General features: G+C 38.4%; 1 protein-coding gene and 1 long non-coding RNA gene across 3 annotated transcripts; both read left to right on the top strand.

Moving 5' to 3' along the window:
• The first annotated feature begins 11,322 nt into the window (after positions 1-11,322).
• Positions 11,323-20,164, top strand: LOC114819839 (uncharacterized). The gene is made up of 3 exons (XR_003767142.2): positions 11,323-11,667; positions 11,861-11,902; positions 19,903-20,164. It is a non-coding gene; the product is annotated as an uncharacterized lncRNA (long non-coding RNA).
• Positions 20,165-22,258: 2,094 nt separating this feature from the next.
• Positions 22,259-26,866, top strand: LOC139189293 (transmembrane 9 superfamily member 5-like). 2 transcript variants are annotated; one of them, XM_070807951.1, is made up of 7 exons: positions 22,259-22,552; positions 23,317-23,357; positions 23,676-24,255; positions 24,334-24,465; positions 25,093-25,249; positions 25,338-25,822; positions 26,378-26,866. In XM_070807951.1, the coding sequence occupies exons 1-7, from the start codon at positions 22,287-22,289 to the stop codon at positions 26,592-26,594; spliced, it is 1,878 nt and encodes a 625-aa protein (XP_070664052.1). In that variant the 5' UTR covers positions 22,259-22,286; the 3' UTR covers positions 26,595-26,866. The 2 variants fall into 2 exon arrangements, with proteins under 2 accessions (XP_070664052.1, XP_070664053.1); XM_070807952.1 differs by having other exon boundaries at positions 24,346-24,465.
• Positions 26,867-26,951: the final 85 nt, after the last annotated feature.

Consider the following 26,951-nt stretch of genomic DNA (forward strand, 5'->3'; position numbering starts at 1 on the left):
AAGCTTGAGACGTCCCTAACAAATCGTCAAAAGGAATCTTCCTCAAAATATGCCTTCTTGACCTTCAAAATATCAAAAACGTCTAGAAACAGGGAAAGCTGCGCGCTGGACTTTCTTTTCTTCCCCACTGTCAAACGGTTTGGTAAAAAAATCTAGAATTTTGGTACAATCATTTTAAAAGACTCACGAATATCTTACAATTGAAATCACTTTAAAATTCCACCATTTGATTATATTTTACTCAAGAGGAAGTCAAATGTCCTACATTGAAAATATAATCTAAAGTATCAAAATCTCACCAAATAACCAATAAATTAATACTAAGATTAGGATAAAATATGTAGTATAAAAGTGACTCATCAACTCGGCTTGTTCTTCGTTAGCGCAGGAGGAAGACATCAAGATGGTAATCGATGTGCTCGACTCTAACACGATGGAGTATTTGGTGGCTATTATAGAAGATTTATTAAGGATTTCTCTTGAATAGTCATTCCCATGACCAAGTTAACACAGAAGAGAGTTAAATTTATTTGGACTGATGAATGTGAAGAATCATTCCAAGAAATTAAAATTCAATTAACAACTGCTCCGTTGTTAACCAAACCAGAAAGAGCTGCCTATTACACAGTTTTCTTTGATGCATCATTACATGGACTAGGATGTGTTTTAATGCAATATGGAAGAGTTGTTGCTTATGCTTACGTCAACTAAAGTCACATGAAAGAAATTATCCAACACGTGATTTAGAACTAGCGGCTATTGTTCTGCATTGAAGATGTGGAGACATTATTTGTATGAGGAGCAAATTGAACTCTTTTCTGATCATAAAAGTTTGAAGTACTTATTTACTCATAAAGAGTTGAATCTAAGGTAACGACGTTGGATGAAGTATCTTGAGGATTATGATTTTGGTTTACATTATCATCCAAAAAAAGGCCAATGCAGTAGTGAATGCCTTAAGTAGAAAACCCCAATAACTTGCAACTAATTTGTTTCACCAAAAGTCAAAGATGGTGGAATCTCTTTATGATTTTGAGTTGCATGTGAAAACGCAAGAAGGTTGTGCATATTTGTGTAATGTAGTCACCACCCCACTTTGATTAAGAGAATCATTGACGCATAATAAAGTGATTTTGTATCTCAATCTTTTCAAACAAAGATTTCATCTGGGGATATACTTGAAGAATGGAAACTTCATGCAGATGGTGGGCTAAGGTACTTAAATAGACTATATGAACTGGAAAGTTCCAATTTAAGGAATGTTGCTCTTCAGGAATGACATTATTTATTTTATATGATCCATCTTGGAGGAACCAAGATGTATAAAGATCTTCAGCGTCAATTTTGGTGGAGTGGTATGAAGAGAGATGTAGTAGATTTTGCGGCAAAATGTCACACTTGTCAACAAGTGAAAGTTGAACATCATAAACCCTTAGGTTCAATACGATCATTACCAGTGACAAAATGGAAATGGGATCATGTCATTTATTTTGTTATTGGTTTGCTAAAATCCCCAAAACAACAAGACGCAGTGTGGGTTATTGTGGATCGTCTAACCAAGTCACCACATTTCTTACCAATCAAAACCCCAAACTACCGAAATACTTGGAAATCTTTATGTTGGGGAAAATTGCATGAAATTCTTATTTCGATTTTTCGATTTTGTCTGATAGAGATCCCATATTACTTCAAAATTTTGGGGGAGTTTACAAAAAGCATAGGTACGGAACTTAATTTCAATAGTGCTTTTCATCCTCAAACAGATGGACAATCAGAACGGACCTTTAAATCTTGGAAGACATGTTGAGAGCCTGCATTATGAATTTTTGAGGAAGTTGGAAAGATCATCTGTCACTTGCATAGTTTGCTTATAATAATAGTTATCAGTCGAGCATACAAATGGCACCATATGAAGCTTTGTATGGATGACCTTGTCGACCACCCCTATGTTTGATAGAAGTAGGAGAAACTATGTTATTAGGACCTAATCTAGTACAAGAAAAAACTAAAATGATTATGGTTATCAAACAGTAGATCCTAACGACTCAAAGTTGACAGAAGAACTATGTAGATCGAAGGATGAAACCATTGAAATTTGATGTGGCTGATATTGTGTTTCTAAAAGTGTCACCTTGAAGTGGAATTAAAAGGCTTGGAAAGTTTGGAAAATTATCACCAAGGTTTATTGGACCATTTGAAATTCTGGAAAGAATAGGTGAAGTAGCATATAGTTAGCACTGACTCCTCAACTTTCACACATACATAATGTTTATCATGTTTCCATGCTTCAGAAGTACGAACCAAATCCATCACATGTGATTGATTGGGGAGATCTCAGTATGAACCAATGTATTAAAAGCGTGAGGTGTGGGCGAGGCATCTGAGGCGAAGCCCAGCCTAGTTTTGAATATATATATATTATACATATAATTGTATAAAAATAATACTATGTAAAATAAACATCAATTCTCAATTTTTCATTCAAATTCATAGTCATTCAAAAGATAATATCATCATCTAAACTCATCATTCAAAGGTAATATCATCCAAATTCATCATTCAAAAGGTAATAAAAACAAAGAAAACAATCATTCATCCAAATTCTCTTCATATAAATCAAAATACAAACAAAGATATCAATCATTCATCTAAATAAAAGGCAGCATCATCCTCAAGTTGAAGAATCCTCTTCATTACCCCGTCTTCAACTTGAGGATTCTTCATTATCCCGTTTTCTTTTGTATGTAATAAGACCTCAAGGAGGAGGAGGAGAAGACTCTCTAGGCTCTCGAATGTATGGGCCACCTTCATAAATCGGGGGTGGCACATTCCTTACAGCCTCAACATTATACAATAACTTATCCTCAAGCCATGTAGGATCTTCGGGAATACTGGGATCTTCTATCTCTATTATCCATTCATCATCAGAGGCAATTTCTTCCACAACAATAGGATCATACTTCTCTCCTTTTCTTACTTCTCTGTTGTAAAGCCTTTTGTGTTCAAGCCTATTCCATCTTTTTGTATGAATCTACAAATAAATTCTATTATTCAAGTCTAATCATCTTAAGCAAAAATGACACTTAAGATACTAATAATATATTTACTTACTATTGAAAATGTGCTCCAATTCCTCTCACATCCCGACGCACTACAAGTATGGCTTAGAACTCGGATAGCAAACTTCGTTAACTCAGGTGTTTTATGCCCAAAACGCTCCCACCAAACCACTAAAAAAACAATATTAGTAAGATAAGTAATTTAAGGGTTAATGATAAAATTATATTAACAATTGATTAATTAAATCTTACTTGGTGTTCGCTTTTTCCTAGTTTGCATAGCCATAGAATCCTCAAATGGACCACGCCTATCATTATATAAATCCAATTGAACATCGGACTCTTCACGTTCTTTCCCTTTCCCAAATATCATATTCGGACTCTTCACGTTCTTTCCTTTTCCCAAATATCATATTCATGCAAGCAAACAACCCATTTCGCACTTCATCAGTATCTGAGAAATTATCCTCATACTGAAATTGTGGGTTTAAGTAATAGCCCGCCGCATGTAGTGGTTGATGAAGTAGATCGTCCCATCTACGATCTATCTTTCTCCAAATAGGCATATATTTTTTCTCCACTTTGTTAAGATTGCTTGCAATTTTCTCTTTTGCAGCATCCATCAACTCATATATAAAACCCATGGGGGTCTCTCCTCTGAATCAACCTCTCTCAAAGCACAAACAAGAGGAAGAACACCCTTAATGCAAAAGGAAACTCGACCACAAAACTCACGATCATGTAATCTGTTTATACCATATTTAGGGCCTCGTATTTAGACCTCGTATAAATACTCGGGAGACTTAAATGTAATTATGTAATAAAGGAATGGGAAAATATGTAATTAGGGGATGAGCCCTTATTCTATAAAAGGGCCTCCTCACCCTCACAAACGAAAAGTCTCTCCTATCTAGAGCAAAGCTTTCACTCTCTCTCCCTCACAAATACTCTCAGAGAAATACAATCAGTGTGGACGTAGCCCAAACCTTGGGGTGAACCACGATACATATTGTGTTATTTACATTTCATGCAGATTCACGGTCGGATTTACATTGTTCCAAGGCCTCCGGTTTTGTGCATCAACATTTTGCGCCGTCTGTGGGAATCGACATGAAAAGTCATGTCGGTTCTCTTTCATTTTTTCATCTCACCACCGTGAGACCTCATCACTGTCCACCGTGAATCTGCAAAACCTAAGAGCCCAAAACCTCACTTTTGGATTTTTTCCAGAAACCCCTCTCTTTCTTTCTTTCTTTCTTTCTTTCTTTCTTTCTCTCTCTCTTTCTCTCTCTCTCTCTCTCTCTCTCTCTCTCTCTTCGATACTTAGAAGAAAATAAAAAGCTTTAGTCTTTCTCTCCCACACAGTTGCATCACAAACCTAGTTAAACCCTTTCTTTCTCCTATTCTCTGGAGTATTCTCAGACAGCAAATCGATCAGCTTCCTGCTTTCAGCCGCTCCACCATGAGAAGGGTTTTCACTCTCGCCTTACTCCCCTTCTTCTCCCGATCCCTTTCCACCACCCACGGCAGCACGGCTGACACATCAGCCCCCTCCACCTACGGTCTTCTTTAGGTTGCTCTATATGAGACCACTTCCACCGGTTCTCAGGCTCGTCGTCGATGGCTCGATTCGTTTTTCTGAGGTTCGAGTCCAAAGCTGGCAATTGGCGTCGTTGGAACTCTAGCCTCGGTCGCTGTCACCACGTCGCTCGCTCCGGAGGCAGCACCACCGTCGCCATGTATTTATGCTAACAATCTGATAGAAGTCCTGAAGAAGAAGCATGCTGTCAGAGCTTATAAAAGCTTAGTATTTTATCTGGAAGCTTGTGAATCTGGAAGTATCTTCGATGGTCTTCTTCCGGAAGGTTTGAATATCTTTACAACCACTGCATAGAATGCAGAAGAGAGCTTGAGGTCAGAAACTTGAGCTTGAGGTCAGTGACATACACAACTTGAGTTCAGAAACTTTGCACTAGCAATATGAACTGGTTAAAACGAGGACAGCTAATGATAATCCTGGATTTGGTTCTCATGTTATGCAATACGGCGATGTAGGGCTCAGCAAGAACAACCTCTTTTGTACATGGGGACAAATCCTGCAAATGACAATTATACTTTTCTGGGTGAGAACTCCTTGAGGCCATCTTCAAAAGCTGTCAACCAACGCGATGTTGATCTTCTTCATTTCTGGCATAAGGTTTAATCTCTTTCACCCGTGAATACTATTGCCGTTTCCGACAGAAATGGCATTTTCTCCATGCTCCTCCGCTCTGTAGTTGCTGCGATAACGTGTTTGATTGCAAAAAACAATCAGCCGAAAGCAAAAGCAGAAAAGCAGAAAGAAAAACACTCTGATGGGGTTTTCCAGCTGGAATACACCAGCTGGTGTTCAGACAGAAAGGAAAGCAAAAAGGAAAGAAAAAGCAGAAAAGAAAAAAACAAATGACAGCATAACGTGTAACTTCTCGACACTTTGTCACTCTTGGATTCTGGAGTAGGTGGAGACGGGACCCAAGGTGGTGAAGGGGACCCTGCCGACAGAAAAATCAGAGAATGAGCGATGGGAGCACATGGGAAACAAAAAAAAATGCAGGGAATAAACACTCATGCAAAAGCAAGGAATAAACATCCCACTAGAATGATGTGATTTGCTTTTATTGTTTTTGTAATGATGTAATTTATTTTTCTTATCTTTCGGAGACATCTATATAAACCCCATAAGAGGGTAATTTGTATAAACCCCATCAGAGGGTAAAAAAAAAAGCCCAAAATAAATGGGCTGGCATGTTGTGGAAGGCGAAGGCCCATAAGCCTAAAATAGCACCAACCAGGTCATCAAAAGTACGCCCAGTACTCCACATTTATTCGGCAACCCGCCGCTATTACCACCAACCAGGTCATCAAAAGTACGCCCAGTACTCCACAATTATTCGGCAACCCACCGCTATTACCACCAACCAGGTGATCAAAAGTACGCCCAGTACTCCAAATTATACATGAGCATTACTCATGTCATTCATACATAAACATTCATGAGCATCACTCATGACAATCATACATAAACATTCATGACCATCATTCATGTCAACATTTATGAGCATCACTTATGTTAACATTCATGAGCATCACTCATGACAACATCCATGAGCATCACTCATGTCAATCAACATAAACATTCATGAGCATCACTCATGTCAATCAGCTTCGAAAGCTTCATTTACAGAGCTCTAGCTTCAAAAGCTTCATTTACAGAGCTCTAGCTTCAAAATCTTCATTTACAAAAGCTCCAGCTTCGAAAGCTTCATTTACAGAACTCTAGCTTCAAAAGCTTCATTTATAAAAGCTCTAGCTTCAAAAGCTTCATTTACAGAGCTTTAGCTTCAAAAGCTTCATTTACAAAAGCTCAAGCTTCGAAAGCTTCATCTACAGAGCTCTAGCTTCAAAGCTTCACTTGCAAAGCTTCACCTACAAAGCTTCAGTGCAGGGTATACAAATACCGCCTCTGAACAACCGCCACTTTGGCCCATACATAGATTCAATTTGAAGTCTCCAGCCAACATACTTTATTGATCGAAGACTTGGGGGACTACATTATGTACCATATATTGGGCCTCAACTGGGCATCATAAAAAATACTTGGGGGACTCCGGCCCATCATTTATGTATTGCTGAACGAGCCCTTATTCTATAAAAGGGACTCTCTCACTTTCATTAGAGAGCACCCATTATTCATGTACTAAGGAGGGAACCCTTATTTTATAAAAGGGACTCCCTCTCTTTCATTAGAGAGCAACACCGCCAGCTGAGTAACTGCCTCGCCGCGATCATCACTCATAACCCATCACTTATGTATTGATGAGTGAGCCCTTATTCTATAAAAGGGACTCCCTCACCACCATTAGAGAGAATCACCGCCTACTGAACAACCGCATCACCGCGAGCATCAACTCTAGCCCATCATTTATGTATTGAGGAACGAGCCCTTATTCTATAAAAGGGACTCTCTCACCATCATTAGAGAGCATCAACTCTAGCCCATCATTCATGTATTGAGAAGTGAGCCCTTATTCTATAAAAGGGACTTCCTCACCTTCAAACGCCGCAAGCCGAGCCAATCAAAGCAGCATAAGCCACGAGCCGAGCAGCCTCACAGCGTGTGCTACTTCTAGTTGAGCGTCATTTCAGATTGAGCACTTCCTCATATCGAGCATCAGTTCAAGACAATATCTAGTTACTTCGGCCCACACATAGACTGAATTTCAAGTCTCCAGCCAAAATACTCTCTTGACTAAAGACTTGAGGGACTACTGTTTATACCATATTTAGGGCCTCGTATTTAGACCTCGTATAAATACTCGGGGGACTTAAATGTAATTATGTAATAAAGGAAGGGGCAAATATGTCATTAGGGAAGAAGCCCTTATTTTATAAAAGGGCCTCCTCACCCTCACAAACGAAAGGTCTCTCCTATCTAGAGCAAAGCTCTCACTCTCTCTCCTTCACAAATACTCTCAGAGAAATACAATCAGTGTGGACGTAGCCCAAACCTTGGGGTGAACCACGATACATCTTGTGTTATTTACATTTCATGTAGATTCACGGTCGGATTTACGTTGTTCCAAGACCTTCGGTTTTGTGCATCAACATTATCCATGATGCTTAGCCAACTTTGTTTCACGAGAATTTGCATAGGTACTTTTCGACCATTCTTGAGAGGTAAACAAAGCAACAATATTTTCCTTTTGCTTTTGTAAGCTTTGTGGTGTAAGGAAAGAAGTGGCAAACCTAGTGATCACCGGACGAAGAATTTTCGAATTATTGGTGTACGTTCTCATCAAAGCTAGTACCCATTGATGCCTATATAGATACTTTGAAATACACCTAGCACGTTTGAGTGTGTCATCAAACCATGTCATCTTAGAAATATCTTCTAGCATCAAATCAATGCAATGAACCGCACATGAAGTCCACCACACCTTCTATTTCCTCTTCATAAGCTTTGCCCTGACATTCTTGCAGTTCGAAGCATTGTCGGATATAACTTGAACCACATTCTCATCCCCAATTTCTTGAATAACATCATCCAAATAGCCATACAACAAATCTCCATTCTTAATAGAGGCCGATGCATCAACCGATTTCAAGAACCAAGTACCTAGCGGGCTATTGACAAGAAAGTTGATTAAACACCTACTTTTGCCATCCAACCATCCATCTGACATAATAGTGCATCCATATCTCTTCCAAGCCTTTTGATGTTCTTTCATCATACTTTGTACATCCTCAACTTCTTCTTTGAGCATCCAAGTTCTATATTCATGGCTTGTAGGAGCATCAAAGCCGAGACCAAAATTGGATACTAATTTCATTGCATTAACATAATATTCATCGTTTGCCGCATTGAATGTTATGGCACTAATGTAGAACCATCACGCAAGTGCTCGAGATGCTTGTCTTTTTTCCTCTTTTTTGAAAGGTGTATTTAATGTGGTTTGACAAGGTTCCGATATAACATACCTATCAAGTGGTCCCCTTGACCTAGGTGGTAAAAAAGAACCGATTTGTTGTGAATGTGCAACACTCACACTCTCACTCCCACTACTTACATATGGTGTCCTTGTTGTGCCCATGTCGACATTTTCACCACCAGACACAACTCATTACTAGCTTTCCTCTTTTCTTTAGTTCCCATAACATTAGCAAAGCATTCTTCATTCACATTGGGTGGGACTTTTTTACAACTTATCATTCCTCCCAAACTTACACCACTCAAGTGATGTTTGAATCTAGAAATTGAACCCGTGTATTTGTGGTTACAAAAAACACAATAGAAGTGCTTGGTGACAAGATAAAAATCTTTTGTCCATTGCCAAGCAAAATCTTTCTTAGAAGAAACCGTATTCTTCAATGCCTAAACAATAAACATTCGATCAAACTCTTTTACAAAGTACAACACATTAGGCTCCATCTTAGTAGAAAATAGTTTGCAGTTAAAGCAATTCTATGTGGGCCTAACTGCACGCTATTAAAGAAAAAAACAAAGTAATTCCACACGAAAGGTTTGCAAATAAAGAAAAAAACAAAGTAATAGTTTAATGGGCCTAACTGCATGCTATTACAACTTTTTCTTAGCACGATACCGACCATTAATCACATCAAACTTAATCACAAGTTCTACAAGTTACACGATTCTGCCTAAACAATAAAACCCAGCCCTACAAGTTATATGATTCTGCCTAAACAATAAAACCCTATCCTTTAAAATTTGGGATTTATGGTCTTGTTGACGGCTCTGTGGCGACGGCGGCGAGGTGATCACTGCGTGGTGACTGGGAGAGGACGATCGCCTAGGGTGACAGCGGTTGTGTGTTCTGGGCCTCTGGTGCGCTGGAGAAGAAGGTGAAGAAAGGGTTTAGTAAAGGGATCGAAGGTGTGGGGTGGAATCTGTAACTAAAAACCCTTACCCAAATGGCGTCTTTTGGGTTTAGGTGGTTTTGTTTTTTTATTTAAAAAAGGGGCAGACAAGGCACCTGGACGCCTTGAGGTGCGTCTCCGCCACCTCAATGTCTTCGGCGAAGCCTTTCGCCCACTCCATTAAAACAGAGACGTTAGCCTTACTGCCTAGCTTCAAAGGCGCCTTAGGCGGGCCTTGAGGCTAGTTTTTTAAAACATTGGTATGAACTAAAATTTATCCTTTGAGGATCGACTAATTCAAATACTAGATACAAAAGAGTAAGTGCTATGCTCTAAGACAATCCATTAGCAGAAGTTTTCTTGTTATAGAGAGACATAGAGGAATCAACATGAGAATTAGAGATTGAGATGCGTATGAAATACCCAGAGCTTTTCTCTGATTCCGGTAACGTATTTTTATTTTAGGAGGGTAGGATGTGAAGACCCTCATATAAATTACTGTTAAATAGTATGATTAATTTTTCGTAACTATTGTTTATGCGTGTAATACTCTTGATTTGTTTTTATTAATTATCTTTTGTAATTCTTAAAAAAAGAAGTTATTTTCTTATTTTAATATTATTAGTTAGTAAAACCAAACTTTAATTTGGCATTGAGGGTTACCGCCTTTTCCCATTCCTTTAGTATTTTATTATTATTATTTTCATTCCTTCACTTTATTTTATGGTATACTTTGGATGCGGTCCCTAATCTCTAACACTCTTTGACTAAAATCTTAATGATATTCAAAGTTTGATCAAAGTCCCTTAACTTTGTACACCTCATTAAATTACTATTAATATTTATAATTTTATAGTTTTGACATTAATTGTTTGATATTTTATGAGATTTATAATCCTATAAATTTAAAATCTCTCATCATAATACTATTAGAAACGGCTACAATAAAAAAAATCAAAACATTTTGATTGAGTAAATGGATAAAAACTATGTAACAATAAGAAATAATAAATGGCAAAAGAATGTATCCATAGTGTTAAAAAATGGTACATTTCACATATAACAAAGTGGTACATCAATAAAGAAGAATGAGTACATTATAAATCAATTAGAGTACAGATAAAAGATTAAAAAATTATGAGGTCAAATGAAATTTTTTAAAATATAGGCACAAAAAGAAATTAATACATGGGTACAAATTAAAACTAAAAAGAAAATACTACAAATTTAAAAAAAGGTTGCAAATTAAAAGTGGGTACAAACTAAAAATATAAATATATGATACAAAGTTTAGCCATAAAACATAAATATACCATATGTAATTTTTCTATCATTAATTAATTATACAATGTCACATGATGGTAAACATATGGGCACAAATACAAATAAAACTTAAAAAAATATAGGCACAAAAAGAAATTAATATATGGGTACAAATTAAAACTGAAAAGAAAATTTGTACAAATTAAAAAATGTTTGCAAATTAAAAATGGGTACAAACTAAAAAATAAAAATATATGATAAAAAATTTAGCCATAAATATAAATATACTAATTGTAACATTTTTAACACTAAATGAATATATTTAGAAACAAAAAATATTTTATTATTATTATTTTTTTTTAACGTAAAAAATATTTTGTTATTGAAATAATTAATGATGTTATTAATACCTAAGGATCTTGATCAAAAATTGAAAAAAAATAAGATTTTAATTAATGAAGTAGCAAAAAAAAAAAAAATTGTGAACCTAATTTCTTCTTATTTTATTCTCTCAGACTTTTCCTTTTCTTTCTCAAATCTTCATCTTCTTTCTCTCTAAAACTCAGATAAAGAGCAACAGGTAGTTTTCCTTCCATAACATAACCTCAATTCTTCTTATTACTCATCTATCTTATCTGGATGACTCAATTTTTATTTGGGATTGGTTTTTTTGACCGGCAGATAGATAGGGAAGCAGAATTAGGGAGCTAGATGACAACATATTAGAGAATTAAGGTGCTTATTCATCCACATATTAGGCTGACTAGGCTAGCCTAATAGCTGGAGTTGGAAATCTAGGTCTAGCTCTTAATCAGTAGAATTTGTCCTATAAATAGTGGGCGTTGGAAACCCTAATTTGATTTTCCCAATCTGAGTGTTTTGAGAATTTTGTATATCTGCATACGAAAGGGGAAATTTCAAGTCCGTTTCTGTAAGTTTTAGTCTCCCATTTTGTTAGTTTTTATTCTTCAAATTCGTATTTTAATTTTGATCCAGTTTTACAAATTTTTAAAGAAGTTTATTAATGTCTGTAACTTTTGATTTAATTTTTCAGAGTTGAATTTGTATTCTAATCTTTGATTTTAAATTTTGTTCTATGCATATATGTGTTCGGGAAGTTGTAGGGTTTGAAGAGCTTACGGAGAAGCTCAATTTCTGCAAATAAGGTAGGGGGTTCTGGGAAATCTTCTGTCGCATTTTCTGCATTGGTATATATATATATATGTATATGACATCTTGTGTTGAAATGACTGTGTTCTGATATATGTATATATAATGTGATATGCTACTATTGTATATATGTGTATATGAATATGTAAATGTTTCAGAGATTAAAGTGGTTGTATTCTGATATATATATATATATATATATATATATATATATATATATATATATATATATTATAAATGTGATTTGGATAATGGTGTTGTTTCACTTGTTTCTTAAATATGCATATACTATCGATCGGATTGTGAATAATGTTTCGCTAGTATCGCTGAGCTTGTTAAATTAATTTGTCATCTGCTTGAATGCAGATTGAAATTTCTTTGTTTTTTGTTGTCTAACGAAAAGATGAAATAAAAATATGATTGTTACGTTGTGAGGTTGTGAGATTGAATAGTTTTAGTGCGAAGAAAATGTATTTCGAGTTGATCGAGGTTAGGATTTTTGTGTAGTTGAGCCAATTCTTGATAGGTACCAGACTCCTAGGTCAACCCAATTGGATAAGGTTTTTTTAGGATAATTCGGGACTGGCGACAAAGAAATTGGCAAGACGACTAGCAAAAATTAATTAGGAATGATTTGGGTTTTGAGTGATTTGGAATAGTTTTTCACTTGGAATAGTACGGTATGGGAGACGTGGGCAGGGAGACGGGCAACTATGGAGGTTTTCATGGTGGCCATGGTTTTGGGGAGAGAAACGAGGATGGGGAAGCTATCTTGGATTTTGCAATGGCATATGATCTCTTCTTAGCCAACACCTTCTTTAAGAAGCGGGAAGAACATGTGATCACCTACAAGAGTGGGTCGTCAAAAACACAAATAGATTTTCTTCTAATGAGGAAAAGGGATCGTATAACTTGTAAGGATTGCAAAGTTATACCAGGAGAGAGCGTGGCTAATCAACATCGCTTGTTGGTGATGGATGTACATATCAAAAGAGTGAGAAAAAAGAACAAGACTTGGAAGTGCCCAAGGACTAGATGGTGGAATCTAAAAGAAGAAAAATAAGCCATTTTCAAAGAGAAAATAACCACCCAGTGTGTGTGGGATAGAGAGGGGGAAGCTAACCAAATGTGGGATTCCATGGCTAGTTGTATCCGAAAAGTAGCAAAAGAGGTATTAGGAGAGTCCAAGGGCTTTGCCCCACACCAAAAGGAATCTTGGTGGTGGAATGAGGAGGTACAAACAAAGGTGAAGGCTAAGAAGGAATGTTGTAAAGCCTTATACAATGATAGGACCGATGAAAATGGTGAAAGGTATAGAAAAGCGAAGCAAGAGGCGAAGAAAGCTGTGAGAGAAGCTAAGTTAGCGGCTTATGACGATATGTATAAACGACTAGATACCAAAGAAGGAGAGTTGGATATCTATAAACTAGCTAGAGCAAGGGAAAAGAAGACAAGGGGCCTAAACCAAGTGAGGTGCATCAAGGATGAGGATGGAAAGGTTCTTGCTACAGAGAACGCGGTTAAAGACAGATGGAAAGGTTATTTTCATAATCTTTTCAATGAAGGACATGAAAGGAGTGCTTCTTTAGGGGAGTTGAGTAACTCAGAAGAGTGTAGAAACTACTCTTTTTATCGTAGAATCCGGAAGGAAGAACTGGTTGTAGCTTTGAAGAAGATGAAGCATAGAAAAGCAGTAGGCCCAGACGATATACCAATCGAAGTGTGGAAAGTTTTGGGAGAGACGGGTATAACATGGCTCACTGACCTTTTCAATAGGATTTTGAAAACGAAGAAGATGCCAAATGAGTGGCGAACGAGCACTTTGGTGCCTATCTACAAGAATAAGGGCGATGTACAAAACTGCATGAACTATAGGGGTATTAAGCTAATGAGTCATACAATGAAGCTCTGGGAGAGAGTCATTGAGCATAGATTGAGGCAAGAGACACGGGTTTCGGACAACCAATTCGGGTTCATGCCAGGGCGCTCAACCATGGAGGCAATCTATCTCTTACGAAGATTGATGGAAAGATATAGAGATGGGAAAAAGGATTTACACATGGTCTTTATAGATTTGGAAAAAGCGTATGATAGGGTCCCAATAGACATTCTTTGGAGAATTTTAGAGAAGAAAGGAGTACGAGTAGCATATATCCAAGCTATACAGGATATGTATGAAGGAGCAAAGACTGCCGTAAGAACTCATGAAGGACAAACCGAAAGCTTTCCCATAACTGTAGGATTACATCAAGGCTCATCCTTAAGTCCTTACCTTTTTGCGTTGGTAATGGATGAGTTAACAGGACATATTCAAGATGATATTCCTTGGTGTATGCTTTTCGCAGACGATATAGTGTTGATAGATGAAACTCAAGAAGGGGTAAATGCAAAGCTTAACCTTTGGAGAGAAGTGTTGGAATCTAAAGGTCTTCGCCTAAGCCGATCAAAGACAGAATATATGGAGTGCAAGTTCAGTGCAAATGGAGGCCAAAACGATTTAGGGGTGAGGATCGGAGATCAAGAAATACCAAAGAGCGACCGTTTTCGTTACCTAGGATCTATCTTGCAAAAGAACGGAGAATTAGATGGAGATCTCAACCATAGAATACAAGCTGGATGGATGAAGTGGAAGAGTGCATCCGGCGTGTTGTGTGACCGCCGTATGCCACTGAAGCTCAAGGGAAAATTTTATAGGACGGCAATAAGGCCGGCGATGCTGTATGGCACAGAATGTTGGGCGGTGAAGCATCAACACGTACACAAAATGGGTGTAGCGGAGATGAGGATGCTTCGTTGGATGTGTGGGCACACGAGAAAGGATAAGATTAGGAATGAGGATATCCGGGGTAAAGTAGGAGTAGCCGAAATTGAAGGAAAGATGAGAGAAAATCGGTTATGGTGGTTTGGACATGTGCAAAGAAGGCCTACTGACGCTCCGATTAGAAGATGCGACTATGGGACAGAGGTTCAGGGCCGAAGGGGTAGAGGAAGACCCAGGAAAACTTTGAGAGAGACCCTAAGAAAAGACTTAGAGTACTTGGATCTAACGGAGGACATGACACAGGACAGAACACAATGGCGTTCTAAGATTCATATAGCCGATCCCACTCAGTGACTTGGATTTTCCAAGTCTCCAACCGAGAAGTTGTCCTCGCTCGGGAAATTAAGGGAACACTACCTCAACCTACATGCTCCACTCACAAAGCTCCAACATACAAGCTTCAACAAAAGAAAATTCAAAGAACTTAGCGAAGAAGGCTTTGGTGATTTAACACAATACGTTGAAATGAAGGAAAGCTTATTTATTGATATCCCCGATAAATTACAAATATGTACATATACTTGAGTCAAAATAAACAAACAAGAGGGAGCCTTCACAAAGGTTGCTTAGGAGAAGTCTCGGCAGTCGGTAGAGCCCCAGAAAGAGAAGGCACCGGAGGGGGATCATTCGGAGCCTCAGTACTGGACAGAACCCTAGAAGGAGGAGGCATCAGAGGTTGATCATTTGGAGCTTCATTACGCGGTACAGCCCCAGAAGACGAAGGCAATAAATGCCTTTGGAACAAACCCACAAATCTCTGATGATCAAGTAAAACCTGACCATCAGATTCCTTCATCTGGTCAAGCTTCCTCTTCATGTTTGTAGCATAGTCATGTGCGAGCCGGTGCAACTGTTTATTCTCATGCTTGAGCCCTCTAATCTCCTGTTTGAGACTCATCACTTCAGCCGCCAATGATTCAACTTGGCGGGTTCGAGCAAATAGGCGTTGGGCCATATTAGACACAGAACCTGCACACTGAACACTAAGAGCCAGAGAATCCTTAACAGCCAACTCATCAGACCGTTTGGAAAGTAGTCTGTTATCTTTGGGAGTGAGAAGGTTCCTGGCCACTACCGCAGCGGTCATATCATTCTTCATCACGGAATCCCCAACGGTAAGAGGACCAGTAGGGGAGACGAAGGATGGGCGCCATATGTTGTCTGGAGAAGGCGGGGCTGCCTCTTCAACAAGGTTCAAGTCAAAACGACGGTCGGAGGGGCCAGACATTTTCAAAGGTGTAGAAAAGAGAAGAGGTCGGACAAATCAAGATCTTAGAAGTGCAAGAATGGAGCTTCTACTGGTGGATATTCAAGTGTGCTTTGGAACTTAATGTCAGCCTCTATAAAAATCTGCACTCGACGAAGCTTCAGAAATCGAAGAGGCGTTTGCTTTCTCAAAAGCTGGGCTGCTCAGAGACCACGAGGGTCGATCTCAGAAATCGAAGAGGCGTTTGCTTTCTCAAAAGCTGGGCTGCTCAAAGACCACGAAGGCCGATCTCAGAAATCGAAGAGGTTTGCTTTCTCAAAAGCTGGGCTGCTCAGAGACCACGAGGGCCGATCTCAGAAATCGAAGAGGTTTGCTTTCTCAAAAGCTGGACTGCTCAGAGACCACGAGGGCCGATCTCAGAAATCGAAGAGGTTTGCTTTCTCAAAAGCTGGGCTGCTCAGAGACCACGAGGGTCGATCTCAGAAATCGAAGAGGCACCTACTTTTCCAGCCTTGTCAGCACCTGTCACACGCACTCAGCTTTGCGGAAATTATGGGCATTCTGTCGAAGATTTCTGGCGAAGTAGAAAGCACATGAATCATACTGTTCAATCACCCACTTCCCACACGCAACAGTAGCTCATGGGTACCACATATAACTTTGCCAAAGTCCTCTGACAAAGTTGAAACTACTTTTCCAGCCTTGTCAGCACCTGTCACACGCACACTCAGCTTTGCGGAAATTATGGGCATTCTGTCGAAGTAGAAAGCACATGAATCGTACTGTTCAATCACCCACTTCCCACACGCAACAGTAGCTCATGGGTACCACATATAACTTTGCCAAAGTTCTCTGACAAAGTCGAGACACGTGAAGCTTGCAACTCTCACTACATCGCTCTGACCAAGAAGGGTAAAAGAATAGCAAAGAAACAACACTAACAAAGTTTAGACACATAAATTTTGACGGCCTAGCTACCATATTATTACCCACAAGGGTAAAGGAACAGTACCACTGCTGGATAATTGGAAAGTCCCGGTGTGTCAACCTCTGTGCTTCATGGCAAGGTAGACTAGCAAACATGCCCAACCTTTACTCACATTCGAGAAAACACTCCCAACAAGATTGCTTGCCCCAAAATCGAAGAGGCATCGCCCTCCGAATCTCGAGAGCCAGACTCCCAACATGATTACTTTCTCAAAAATCGAAGAGAGAGTAAAGGAACAGTACCACTGCTGGATAATTTGAAAGTCCCTGTGTGTCATCCTCTGTGCTTCGTGGCAAGGTAGACTAGCAAACATGCCCAACCTTTACTCACATTCGAGAAAACACCCCCAACAAGATTGCTTGCTCCAAAATCGAAGAGGCACCACCCTCCGAATCTCGAGAGCCAGACTCCTAACATGATTACTTTCTCAAAAATCGAAGAGAGGGTAAAAGAACAGTACCACTGCTGGATAATTGGAAAGTCCCTGTGTGTCAACCTCTGTGCTTCGTGGCAAGGTAGACTAGCAAACATGCCCAACCTTTACTCATATTCGAGAAAACACTCCCAACTCCCAACATGATTACTTTCTCAAAAATCGAAGACACCGCTCTCCGAATCTCGAGAGCCAGACCCCCAGCATGATTGCTTTCTCAAAAATCGAAGAGGCATCGTTCTCCGAATCTCGAGAGCCAGATCCCCCACAGGATTGCTTGTTCGAAAACCGAAGAGGCACCACTTTCCCAACTTCAAGAGCCGGATCTCCTTGGATAAAGCTTGTCTGTAATCTTCACACGCAACATCAGCTTTCCAGATACCACATACCATTTTTTCAAAGTGCTCTGACAGAGTTAAAACTTGTGAAGCTGACAGCTCCCACTACCGTGCTATGACCAAGCAGGGTAAAGGAATAGCATTATTACTTGATGTTAGGGAGACTCCTATATATGTCAACCTCCATCCCCAACGGACAGGCAGACCTGCAAAAATGCTCAACCCTTCCTCTTATCTGAGAGGGCACTCCCAACGAAGCCTTTCGAAATATTCAGCTTTCTTTCCCCCCGATAATACCTCTGTAAACAAGCTATACTAGAGCAAGAATATCTCATATCATCAGGGTTAAAAGCAAGAGTATCCCATATCATGCTTTTTCCCTGTCTTTTCCTTTGGCCTTGTTCTTACCTGCAAGACAAGGAGAAAGAGAGCAATCAGTCAGCACTTGGAATCAAGCTTCCAGCCAGGAACTGACTGCCTGGAACCCCTTACCCTGGCATTGCTCTCGAGTACTCATCTTCAACATCTTATGCTTCCAAGGAAGATACCGCATCTGCCTGAGGAACAGATAGGGCAAGTGAGAAGGATACAAGGAAGCATGTGGAGACAAGCGTAACAGCACACGTGCCGATACATCCACTACTCTGTCAAAAGCAAAAGTATCCCATATCAGCAGGGTCGAACGTACTCTAGATTTGATGGACTTGTTTTGACCCTCAAATTCTTCAGTCGGCCTTATACTTTGGAGGAAACCAGAAAACCCTCCAGCCCAGTTCAAGAATAAGCCTGTGGAAAGTTACTTCTTCAAAAGCAAAAGTATCTCATATCATCTCTTCTCATTTTTCTTCTCTTTATCCTTCATGCTGCCTGCAAGATAGGGAGAATGTGAACAATCAGCCGGAGCTCTGATTGCTTACCTTGTCTGTTACCTCTTTCAGCAGATCCCCTAGCTCGGCGACTTGGGGGACTCCTACTACATGGTTTGTATCGCGCTTGACCAAGCCTGAAACTACAAGTAAGCTTCAAGTGACATTGATACATTACCTTGTGCATCTCCACCAGTTACAGATACCACCCCTGGATGGAGGAAGAGTACTTCCAGAGAATATTCCACATCTACCTATGAGACAGATAAGGAAAGTCAAGCCGATACCACACTCCGGGACTTAGAAGTTTCGTGGTTACGAGATCATTCTCCCACAATATTTCCTAATGTCATTTGTACTAAATCATTCACTTGTACTCCCTAAAGGAGAGCTTGAACCTATGTACTTGTGTAAACCCTTCACAATTAATGAGAACTCCTTTATTCCGTGGACGTAGCCAATCTGGGTGAATCACGTACATCTTGTCTTTGCTTTCCTATCTCTATCCATTTATATACTTATCCACACTAATGACCGAAGCAATCTAGCGAAGATCACAAAAAGTGACCGTTTTCGCTACCTAGGATCTATCTTGCAAGAGAACGGAGAATTAGATGGAGATCTCAACCATAGAATACAAGTTGGATGGATGAAGTGTAAGAGTGTATCCGGCGTGTTGTGTGATCGTCGTAGGCCACTGAAGCTCAAGGGAAAATTTTATAGGACGGCAATAAGGCCAACGATGTTGTATGGCACAGAATGTTGGGCGGTGAAGCATCAACACGTACACAAAATGGGTGTAGCGGAGATGAGGATGCTTCGTGGGATGTATGGGCACACGAGAAAGGATAAGATTGGGAATGAGGATATCCAAGGTAAAGTAGGAGTAGCCAAAATTGAAGGAAATATGAGAGAAAATCGGTTCCGGTGGTTTGGACATGTGCAAAGAAGGCCTACTGACGCTCCGGTTCGAAAATGTGACTACGGGACAGAAGTTCAGGGCCGAAGGGGTAGAGGAAGACCTAGGAAAACTTTGGAAGAGACCCTAAGAAAAGACTTGATTACTTGGATCTAACGGAGGACATGACACAAAACCGAGCGCAATGGCGTTCTAGGATTCATATAGCCGACCCCACTTAGTGGGAAAAGGCTTTGTTGTTGTTGTTGTTGTAATAGTACGGTATGGGACCTATAAAATTTAAGTGATTAATTATTCAAATTAGGAGATTAAGTGATGCGTTTTGTATTATATTTTGTATCTGCATAATTGATTAAACTCCTTTTTTTTTTGAAGGTATAGGTCCCTACTGAGCTTTTAGCTCATCCTAATTAAATTTGTGCAGGTCATGGACCGGAGAACTAGTTGTGTATTTTGTGTGAAGTCTGGAGCAGTGTGTACACAAATAAATGAAGAAGCTCGGATGTTTTCTTCTTTTCTTTTTGTTATTTTGCTTTCTTTCGTGGTTTTTGGTTTGTTGGAATAAGGAACTACTTGTGTGATTTTTTTAGTAGTATTTCGAATGTAAAAGTACTTTAATAAAGTACATGTTTCCGCTGTTTTTTTTTATTTTTTATTTATAATTATAAATTTTTTTTCGCTCTTCACATTTTAATTACTTTAGATTAGCTAATTTAGTTAAAGTGTGATAATGTCCTATTCAAAGGTTTAGACTTAATCTTGGATTGGAGTGTGACAAACTACCACAACTCAACTACGTAAAGCGCAACCATCCCATAACTATGACTAATACCTCATGACGATCATCTTTAAAATTGAGCCTAACATATGGATAAAACAAATCAAGTGAAGTGAAATGAAGCATGTTTAGCTGCTTGATTTCACACATGGAATAATAGGTATCATTATCCATGATTGGGCTGAGGGTCGGAAGAAAATTATTAATCACCAAAATGGCCACCACTACCATCACTAAACTACCTAAAGCCCAACCATCCTGTCACAATATAACCATCTTCTTCTAATCTTGACATATTTGCGACATTGAGGTCCTGGTCCTGGATGTGTGACTTTTATTTATGTATTCTTAGGTGTAGTTTTTTTTTTAAATAATAAAATATTTTCCTCGTACTAGGTTTCACCGAGACAAAAAGGGTTCAAATGAATGATAAAGTTTCGACTAAAGTGTTAACGAACATAATGAAGGTGGTACATATTAGACTTGTAAATTGAGATCGGTTGGTCATGGCCCTACCCAGCCCTTTAATGTTCGGCTTGAGGAGTTAAACGAATTGACCAAATTTGAGATATTTATGGCCCAGCCCAGCTCAAGGGCCAATAACTCTCCTCTCTGTCAAATACGTATAAATATCCTTTCGGCCTGCCCTTATACCTAATAAAGTCTGACCCTACGATCAGGATGGGCCAACCTTGTACTTTAAAAAAATGTTCAAACTCGGCCCGATCCATAAGACCTTGGCAAAATCTAGCCGCTCAAAATATTGATAGGCAATACCACACTTTTCACATTTCACATACCTTTCGATTTTAGATCGAGTGATTTGAAGATGATTAAATGACAGAAAGTAACAGGGGATGTCAGGATGTAAAAAGTGATGTGTGGATCACACCACTTTTTTTTGGTTTAAAAGTTTAAGGTTAGGATTCTAAAATTTAAGTAAGTCTCACGCTATCTAAAATTTAGACTTAGGTTAATTTGACCGCTCAAAATACTTGAATTTTAATTTAACTAAGCAAATTTAACTAGGCCAAAAATTCCCATTATAGGTGCTCTTACAAACTTAGTACATGCCCTATAAGACATGAGTTTACGTGGCAAATTGACAAGATTTTTCAGTTAGTATTTGTGCATACTAGTAGTCCATGGGGGATGAGAATCCACTTCATATCTTGTTTGTGGGATCTTCACATCAGAATCGTTTATCGTATATTATGCGGTCAATTTTTGTTAGGAACTATTTGTGTTTAATTTTAAATAAATAAATTCAAATTTATTTCTGACCATACAATATACGATAAACAGATAAAATGTAAGAATCCCTAGGATTCCCACAACTTGGATCCGGATAGGATCCAAATCCTTCATATGGTATTTGTGCAATTTTCCCAAATATTTCATCATTGAAATTAAATTGGGCTCGGTATTTTTTATTTATTTTTATTTTGAACAAACAATATGATCTACATTAAAAATAAACTGTAGCAATGGTCCATCAACTAAAAATCCATTACCATTAGTCCCTAAACTCATCAAACTGTGTAGCTATGACCTTTTTCATTAACTTCGTTAAAATTTTGTCAAAATAAGTTATGTTGGAATAACCATTGCTACAATTGAGGTTCCTCAGCTCATCAAAACGTGTAACTATGGTTATTTTCATCAGAATGTCAAAATGAGTTATGTTGGAAGAACCATTGCTACAATTGGATTAAAGTTGAGGGACCATTTCTCTAGTTGGATTAAAGTTGATGGACTAATGGTAATAAATTTTTAATTGAGGGATCATAGCTGCATGTTTTGATGAGTTGGGGAATGGTAATAGATTTTTAATTGAAGGATCATTGCTCTAATTAAATTAAAATTAAGAGAATATTGCTACAATTTACTCGAAAGTAGTGGTTCCAATTAAATTAAAGTTAAGGAAATATTCACAATGTGATTCAAATTTACATTTAGTAAGAATCGAACTTAAGATCTCTGCTACTAAATCTGAGTGTTAAGTAGCAATTGACCTTGTAGTTAGATAGATGTTGTCTCTTTATTCAATTTGTTTAGCAATATGGCATCGGTTTGACCAAACCCATCCGTCCACAGTCTGCACTCTTTCTGAATCCAGAGCTGCTGCTGCTGCTGCTTGCAGTTCTTCGTTGCAAATGAGTCTCCTGGTGGTCCTCCTCACGATCCTTACATTCTCAGTTCCTTCTGCCACAGCCTCAGCAAGCGATCACAGCTACAATGTAGGAGATCATGTCCCCTTGTTCGTCAACAAAGTTGGCCCCTTGAACAACCCCAGGTACCATTATCTTCCCCACCGCCGATTGAATACAAATTGTTTAAATTCTGTAAATTTTTTGAGAGGAAAAGGCTAGCAGTTTAAAGTTCTTGCATCGTATGATCCGCCGAAAACTACTTTTTAGTTTTCGTTTTCTTCCCAATTTTTCTGAAACAGTGAATTTGAAGATGGAGTACGAAACCCATTTGAATGGTGCTCAACGAACTGATTTTCGTAAAACGATGTTGTTTTTAGGACATTAAGAATTTGATGGGTTTTGATTGTGGAATTCATGAGTATGAAATGAAGTTTAATTGACAGCATTAGGACTAACATTTGAGGGGTAGCAAACTTACGGTGACTTTTAGGAAAGTGAGACAATGGTTGTATATGTAGGCTGTGTGAATATTCGATGAAATTAGTAGTTCTACGATCCAAGTTTGAATTCTCACTTCGTAATGAAAAGCTGATCTGTTCCGGTTTCCTTAACAATTGAATTCTCATTTCGTAATGAAAAGCTGATTTGTTCCTGTTTCCTTAACGATTTGCAAGGTATAACAATTGATAGTTCGAATCAAGAGGAGTGCTTTTTAAAGGATTGGGGGCTTGAGATGCAAATTAATCTTGTTTATTATGTACAGTATGGCTTTAGATCTAGATGACATTGGGTATACTGCATGCTAGCAGTTAAAGATTAATAAACTTAAATGAAATAATCTCTCTTTCCTTGGTAATGTTGCCTTCTTCCGCTTTTAATATTGTTTCCACTTGTTATTCTCTTGCAGTGAGACCTATCATTACTATGATTTGCCATTCTGCCACCCAGGTTAGCCTTTAGGCTCAGAGTGAAATTTTTATTGTGCAATGCTTAGTCGAAGAAGTAACTGAAACCTTATATCAAGATTAGTTGTAACTTGTGCCTAGGTTTTCTGCAAGTACGAACGATGCAACATCAGAACAATGAGTTTTCCATCGTTTAATATCACCAATCTTTGCATTACATAAAGAATGTAGGGAAAAAGTTAAACATATTATCAGATCTTTTTGCTTTTCAAGCTTTGTTTTGACCAGAAACTGTCTTGCATTGTTATTTTATTTTCAATAACTTAGTAAGAGTAGTGATGCCGACCATTGTGGCTTGCAGATCCGGTAATCCAAAAGAAAGAATCCATTGGGGAAGTTTTGAATGGGGATCGTTTGGCCAACTCCTTATATCAGTTGAATTTCAGGCAATACAAAGCTGGAGAGAGTCTGTGTCAGAAGAAGCTTAAAGTTGTTGAAATTGTGAAGTTCAGGGATGTTATCAGTAATGAATTTTACTTCCAGATGTATTATGATGATCTTCCAGTCTGGGGGTACATTGGGAAAGTTGAAGATGAGAGTTGGGAAAAAAGGACCAAGTATTATCTGTTCACACATTTGTCTTTTGATGTTCTTTACAATGGAAACCAAGTAATAGAAATACATGCTTTTAGTGATCCAAATCATGCTGTTGATATAACAGAAGATGTTGATATTGACATTGAGTTCACTTATTCGGTTAACTGGAATACCACATCAACTCAGTTCCAGAACAGGATGGACAAGTACTCAAAGGCTTCATTACTGCCAGTCCGCCAGAAAATTCATTGGTTCTCATTCATTAATTCCATTATCATCATTGTGCTTTTGATGGGATTGCTTACTTTGCTCATAATGCGACGCCTCAAGAATGATCTGAGAAAGTAATACATTATTTACAATTTTTTCCAACTACATTATGTTTTTACTTGGTCAGCCTAGTGTAATGAATCTTGTCATAGGTTCTCAAATAGTGATGAAGAAGAAGACAAGGAGGTTGGCTGGAAATACATTCATGGTGATGTTTTCAGATATCCTCCAAACATGCCATTGTTTTGTGCTGTCTTGGGTGTGGGTACCCAACTGCTTGCCATGTAAGCTAATTTATCATTCTTCAGTCAATTCTCTTCTTGTTTCATAGCTTTATGTTTTATAAATAGCATGGTGATAGATATTTCACTCTGTTTTTACCGTGAAGGGAACACCTATAGAACAGAGGGACATCATACCCTCTGTAAATGTTGAACAGTCTAATGTGACCTTTCTTACGTGCTTTCACACATAATTTCATATATGTATAAGATGTAAGACAATAAGAGTAATTAGGCTGACAGGAAGATACTTGGACTCACTCCATCCTTTGGCATCACCAGAAGGTTCCCTGGAATCACTCCAAGGTTGATGTGCCTCACACAAAAGCAGAAAATCCAAGATTTCTTTCCATTAGGAATTCTAAAGACTAATTTATGACACTTACTGCATTAATTGTAACTCAAAGACAATGAACTTGCTGACTATATGTATAAACTGCACTTATTACATAAGTAACCAGTAATACTCTAATTTATTGAGTTTGAACTTGGCTCCTGCATCAGTATATTAACCTACAGTAGAATATCGTGATTATTCAGTACTGTTAAAAAACCGCAGACTGTATGAGTGTCAAATTTTAACCATTGTTTTAGTTTTAACTTTGACTATTTTTTGTTTTAAATCTTCAGGCTATTTATCTTATTTTTGCTAGCACTTTTTGGAGTCCTATATCCGTATAATCGTGGAGCTTTGTTCACTTCTCTTGTCTTTATATATACTCTTACTTCAATCATCGCTGGGTACACTGCTTCTGCTTTCCACAATCAATTTTCAGTGACAGGATGGGTAATTTTCTTCATCATTTTGCTCTAGGATTAGTCTTTTGTTTAGCATCTTATTTATATCTTTTCACACAAACAATGCTAATTTCCAGGAAAGGAGTGTTCTTCTAACAGCTATTCTCTACCTGGGTCCATTGTTCGTAACATCGTCTATCCTTAATACAGTTGCTATATCTTACGGGGCAACAGCTGCAATTCCTTTTGGCACTCTTCTAGCAATTCTTCTCATATATGCATTCCTTGTCATCCCATTGCTTGCTTTCGGCGGGGTGATTGGTTATTGTATAAGATCTGAATTTCAAGCACCTTGTGCTATAAAGCAATATCCAAGAGAGATCCCACAATTAGCTTGGTACAGGAGAACCCCTTGTCAAATGTTTATTGGAGGTCTCTTGCCTTTTAGTGCAATTGCTGTTCAGTTACACCACCTGTATGCAAGCATGTGGGGCTATAAAATTTACACTCTACCTGGAATTTTGTTTGTTACATTTATCATCCTCATTATAATGACTGCAATCTTGACTGTCGGCTTGACATACATTCAGCTTTCTGTTGAAGACCATGAATGGTGGTGGAGGTATATTCTCTTCCTCATGCACTCACAAATACGCATTGAACATTTAGTCGTGTACATTTGCATGAATCTATGTTTCTTCAATTCTGATGTGCTTCACTTTCTATTTTTTGCCTGCCATGTTTTGAATAGAATGGAGATGTTGAATCAAGCTCTTTTCTTTTTATTGGCATTTCCTGTTAGACTTCACTGACGTTGCTGTGTTTGGCTTTAAGTTGTTGATGGTATTTGTTTCATACTCCACTAAACTTTTAATATTTCCTGTCAATGGTTATAACTTAGCGTTGTGATGCCTTTGCGATCCTCTTTCCTCGTGAGCAGTCTAATAACTTGAGCAAATGTTTAAATTCTTTAATCTGCTATGTTGTTGTACTGTAATTATGGAAGAATGAAGAAAATGTTACTCGATCTAGCAGGGTTATCTTCTTAAATGACAGGTCCTTTTCTCTCTGCAAAGAAATTTATTTGGTTTCGGGGCTACTGGGGTTTTCTTGTTTTCCTTTGCTAAGTGAGTGCATTGCTTGAGCCAATGCTGACTCTGTCTTGTGGCTGATGCAGGTCTGTGTTGTGTGGAGGATCAACGGCTATTTTTATGTTTGCGTATAGCATGTACTTCTATTCCAGATCAAAGATGACCGGTTTCATGCAGCTATCCTTCTTCATTGGATATAATGCTTGCATGTGTTATGCATTCTTCTTGATGCTCGGTGGCATTAGTTTCCGTGTTTCCTTGGTATTTGTTCGCCACATATACGGTGCTGTTAAAAGTGAATGAACAATTGCGGCCACCATGCCCAAACCCCTCACATCTATGATTGAAGAATTTGAAACCAGAGTATGAAATCACGACACTGAACTGTGGATGCCGATGTATTCATGCATTCCATTGTAGTAGGTGTTTTTTAATGATCATGCAACTTCCGCAGTGCTGGTTGGTTAGTTTCTTCTCTATGCCTCCCCCTCTTTCGAAATGTTGGTTAGTTGTACGTATCGTTATGCATTCGGAAAGAATCAAGTTTGATCTAAATATTAACCAATTATTAGCAATGTGTTTACACTTGTAATTTATGGTCTGCCTGCGTTGCTTGCTTTCTGTCCTTACTCCACCGAAATCACACCACCAGACCACCAC

Source organism: Malus domestica, chromosome 11, assembly GCF_042453785.1.
Source record: "Malus domestica chromosome 11, GDT2T_hap1".
Lineage (NCBI taxonomy): Eukaryota > Viridiplantae > Streptophyta > Magnoliopsida > Rosales > Rosaceae > Malus > Malus domestica.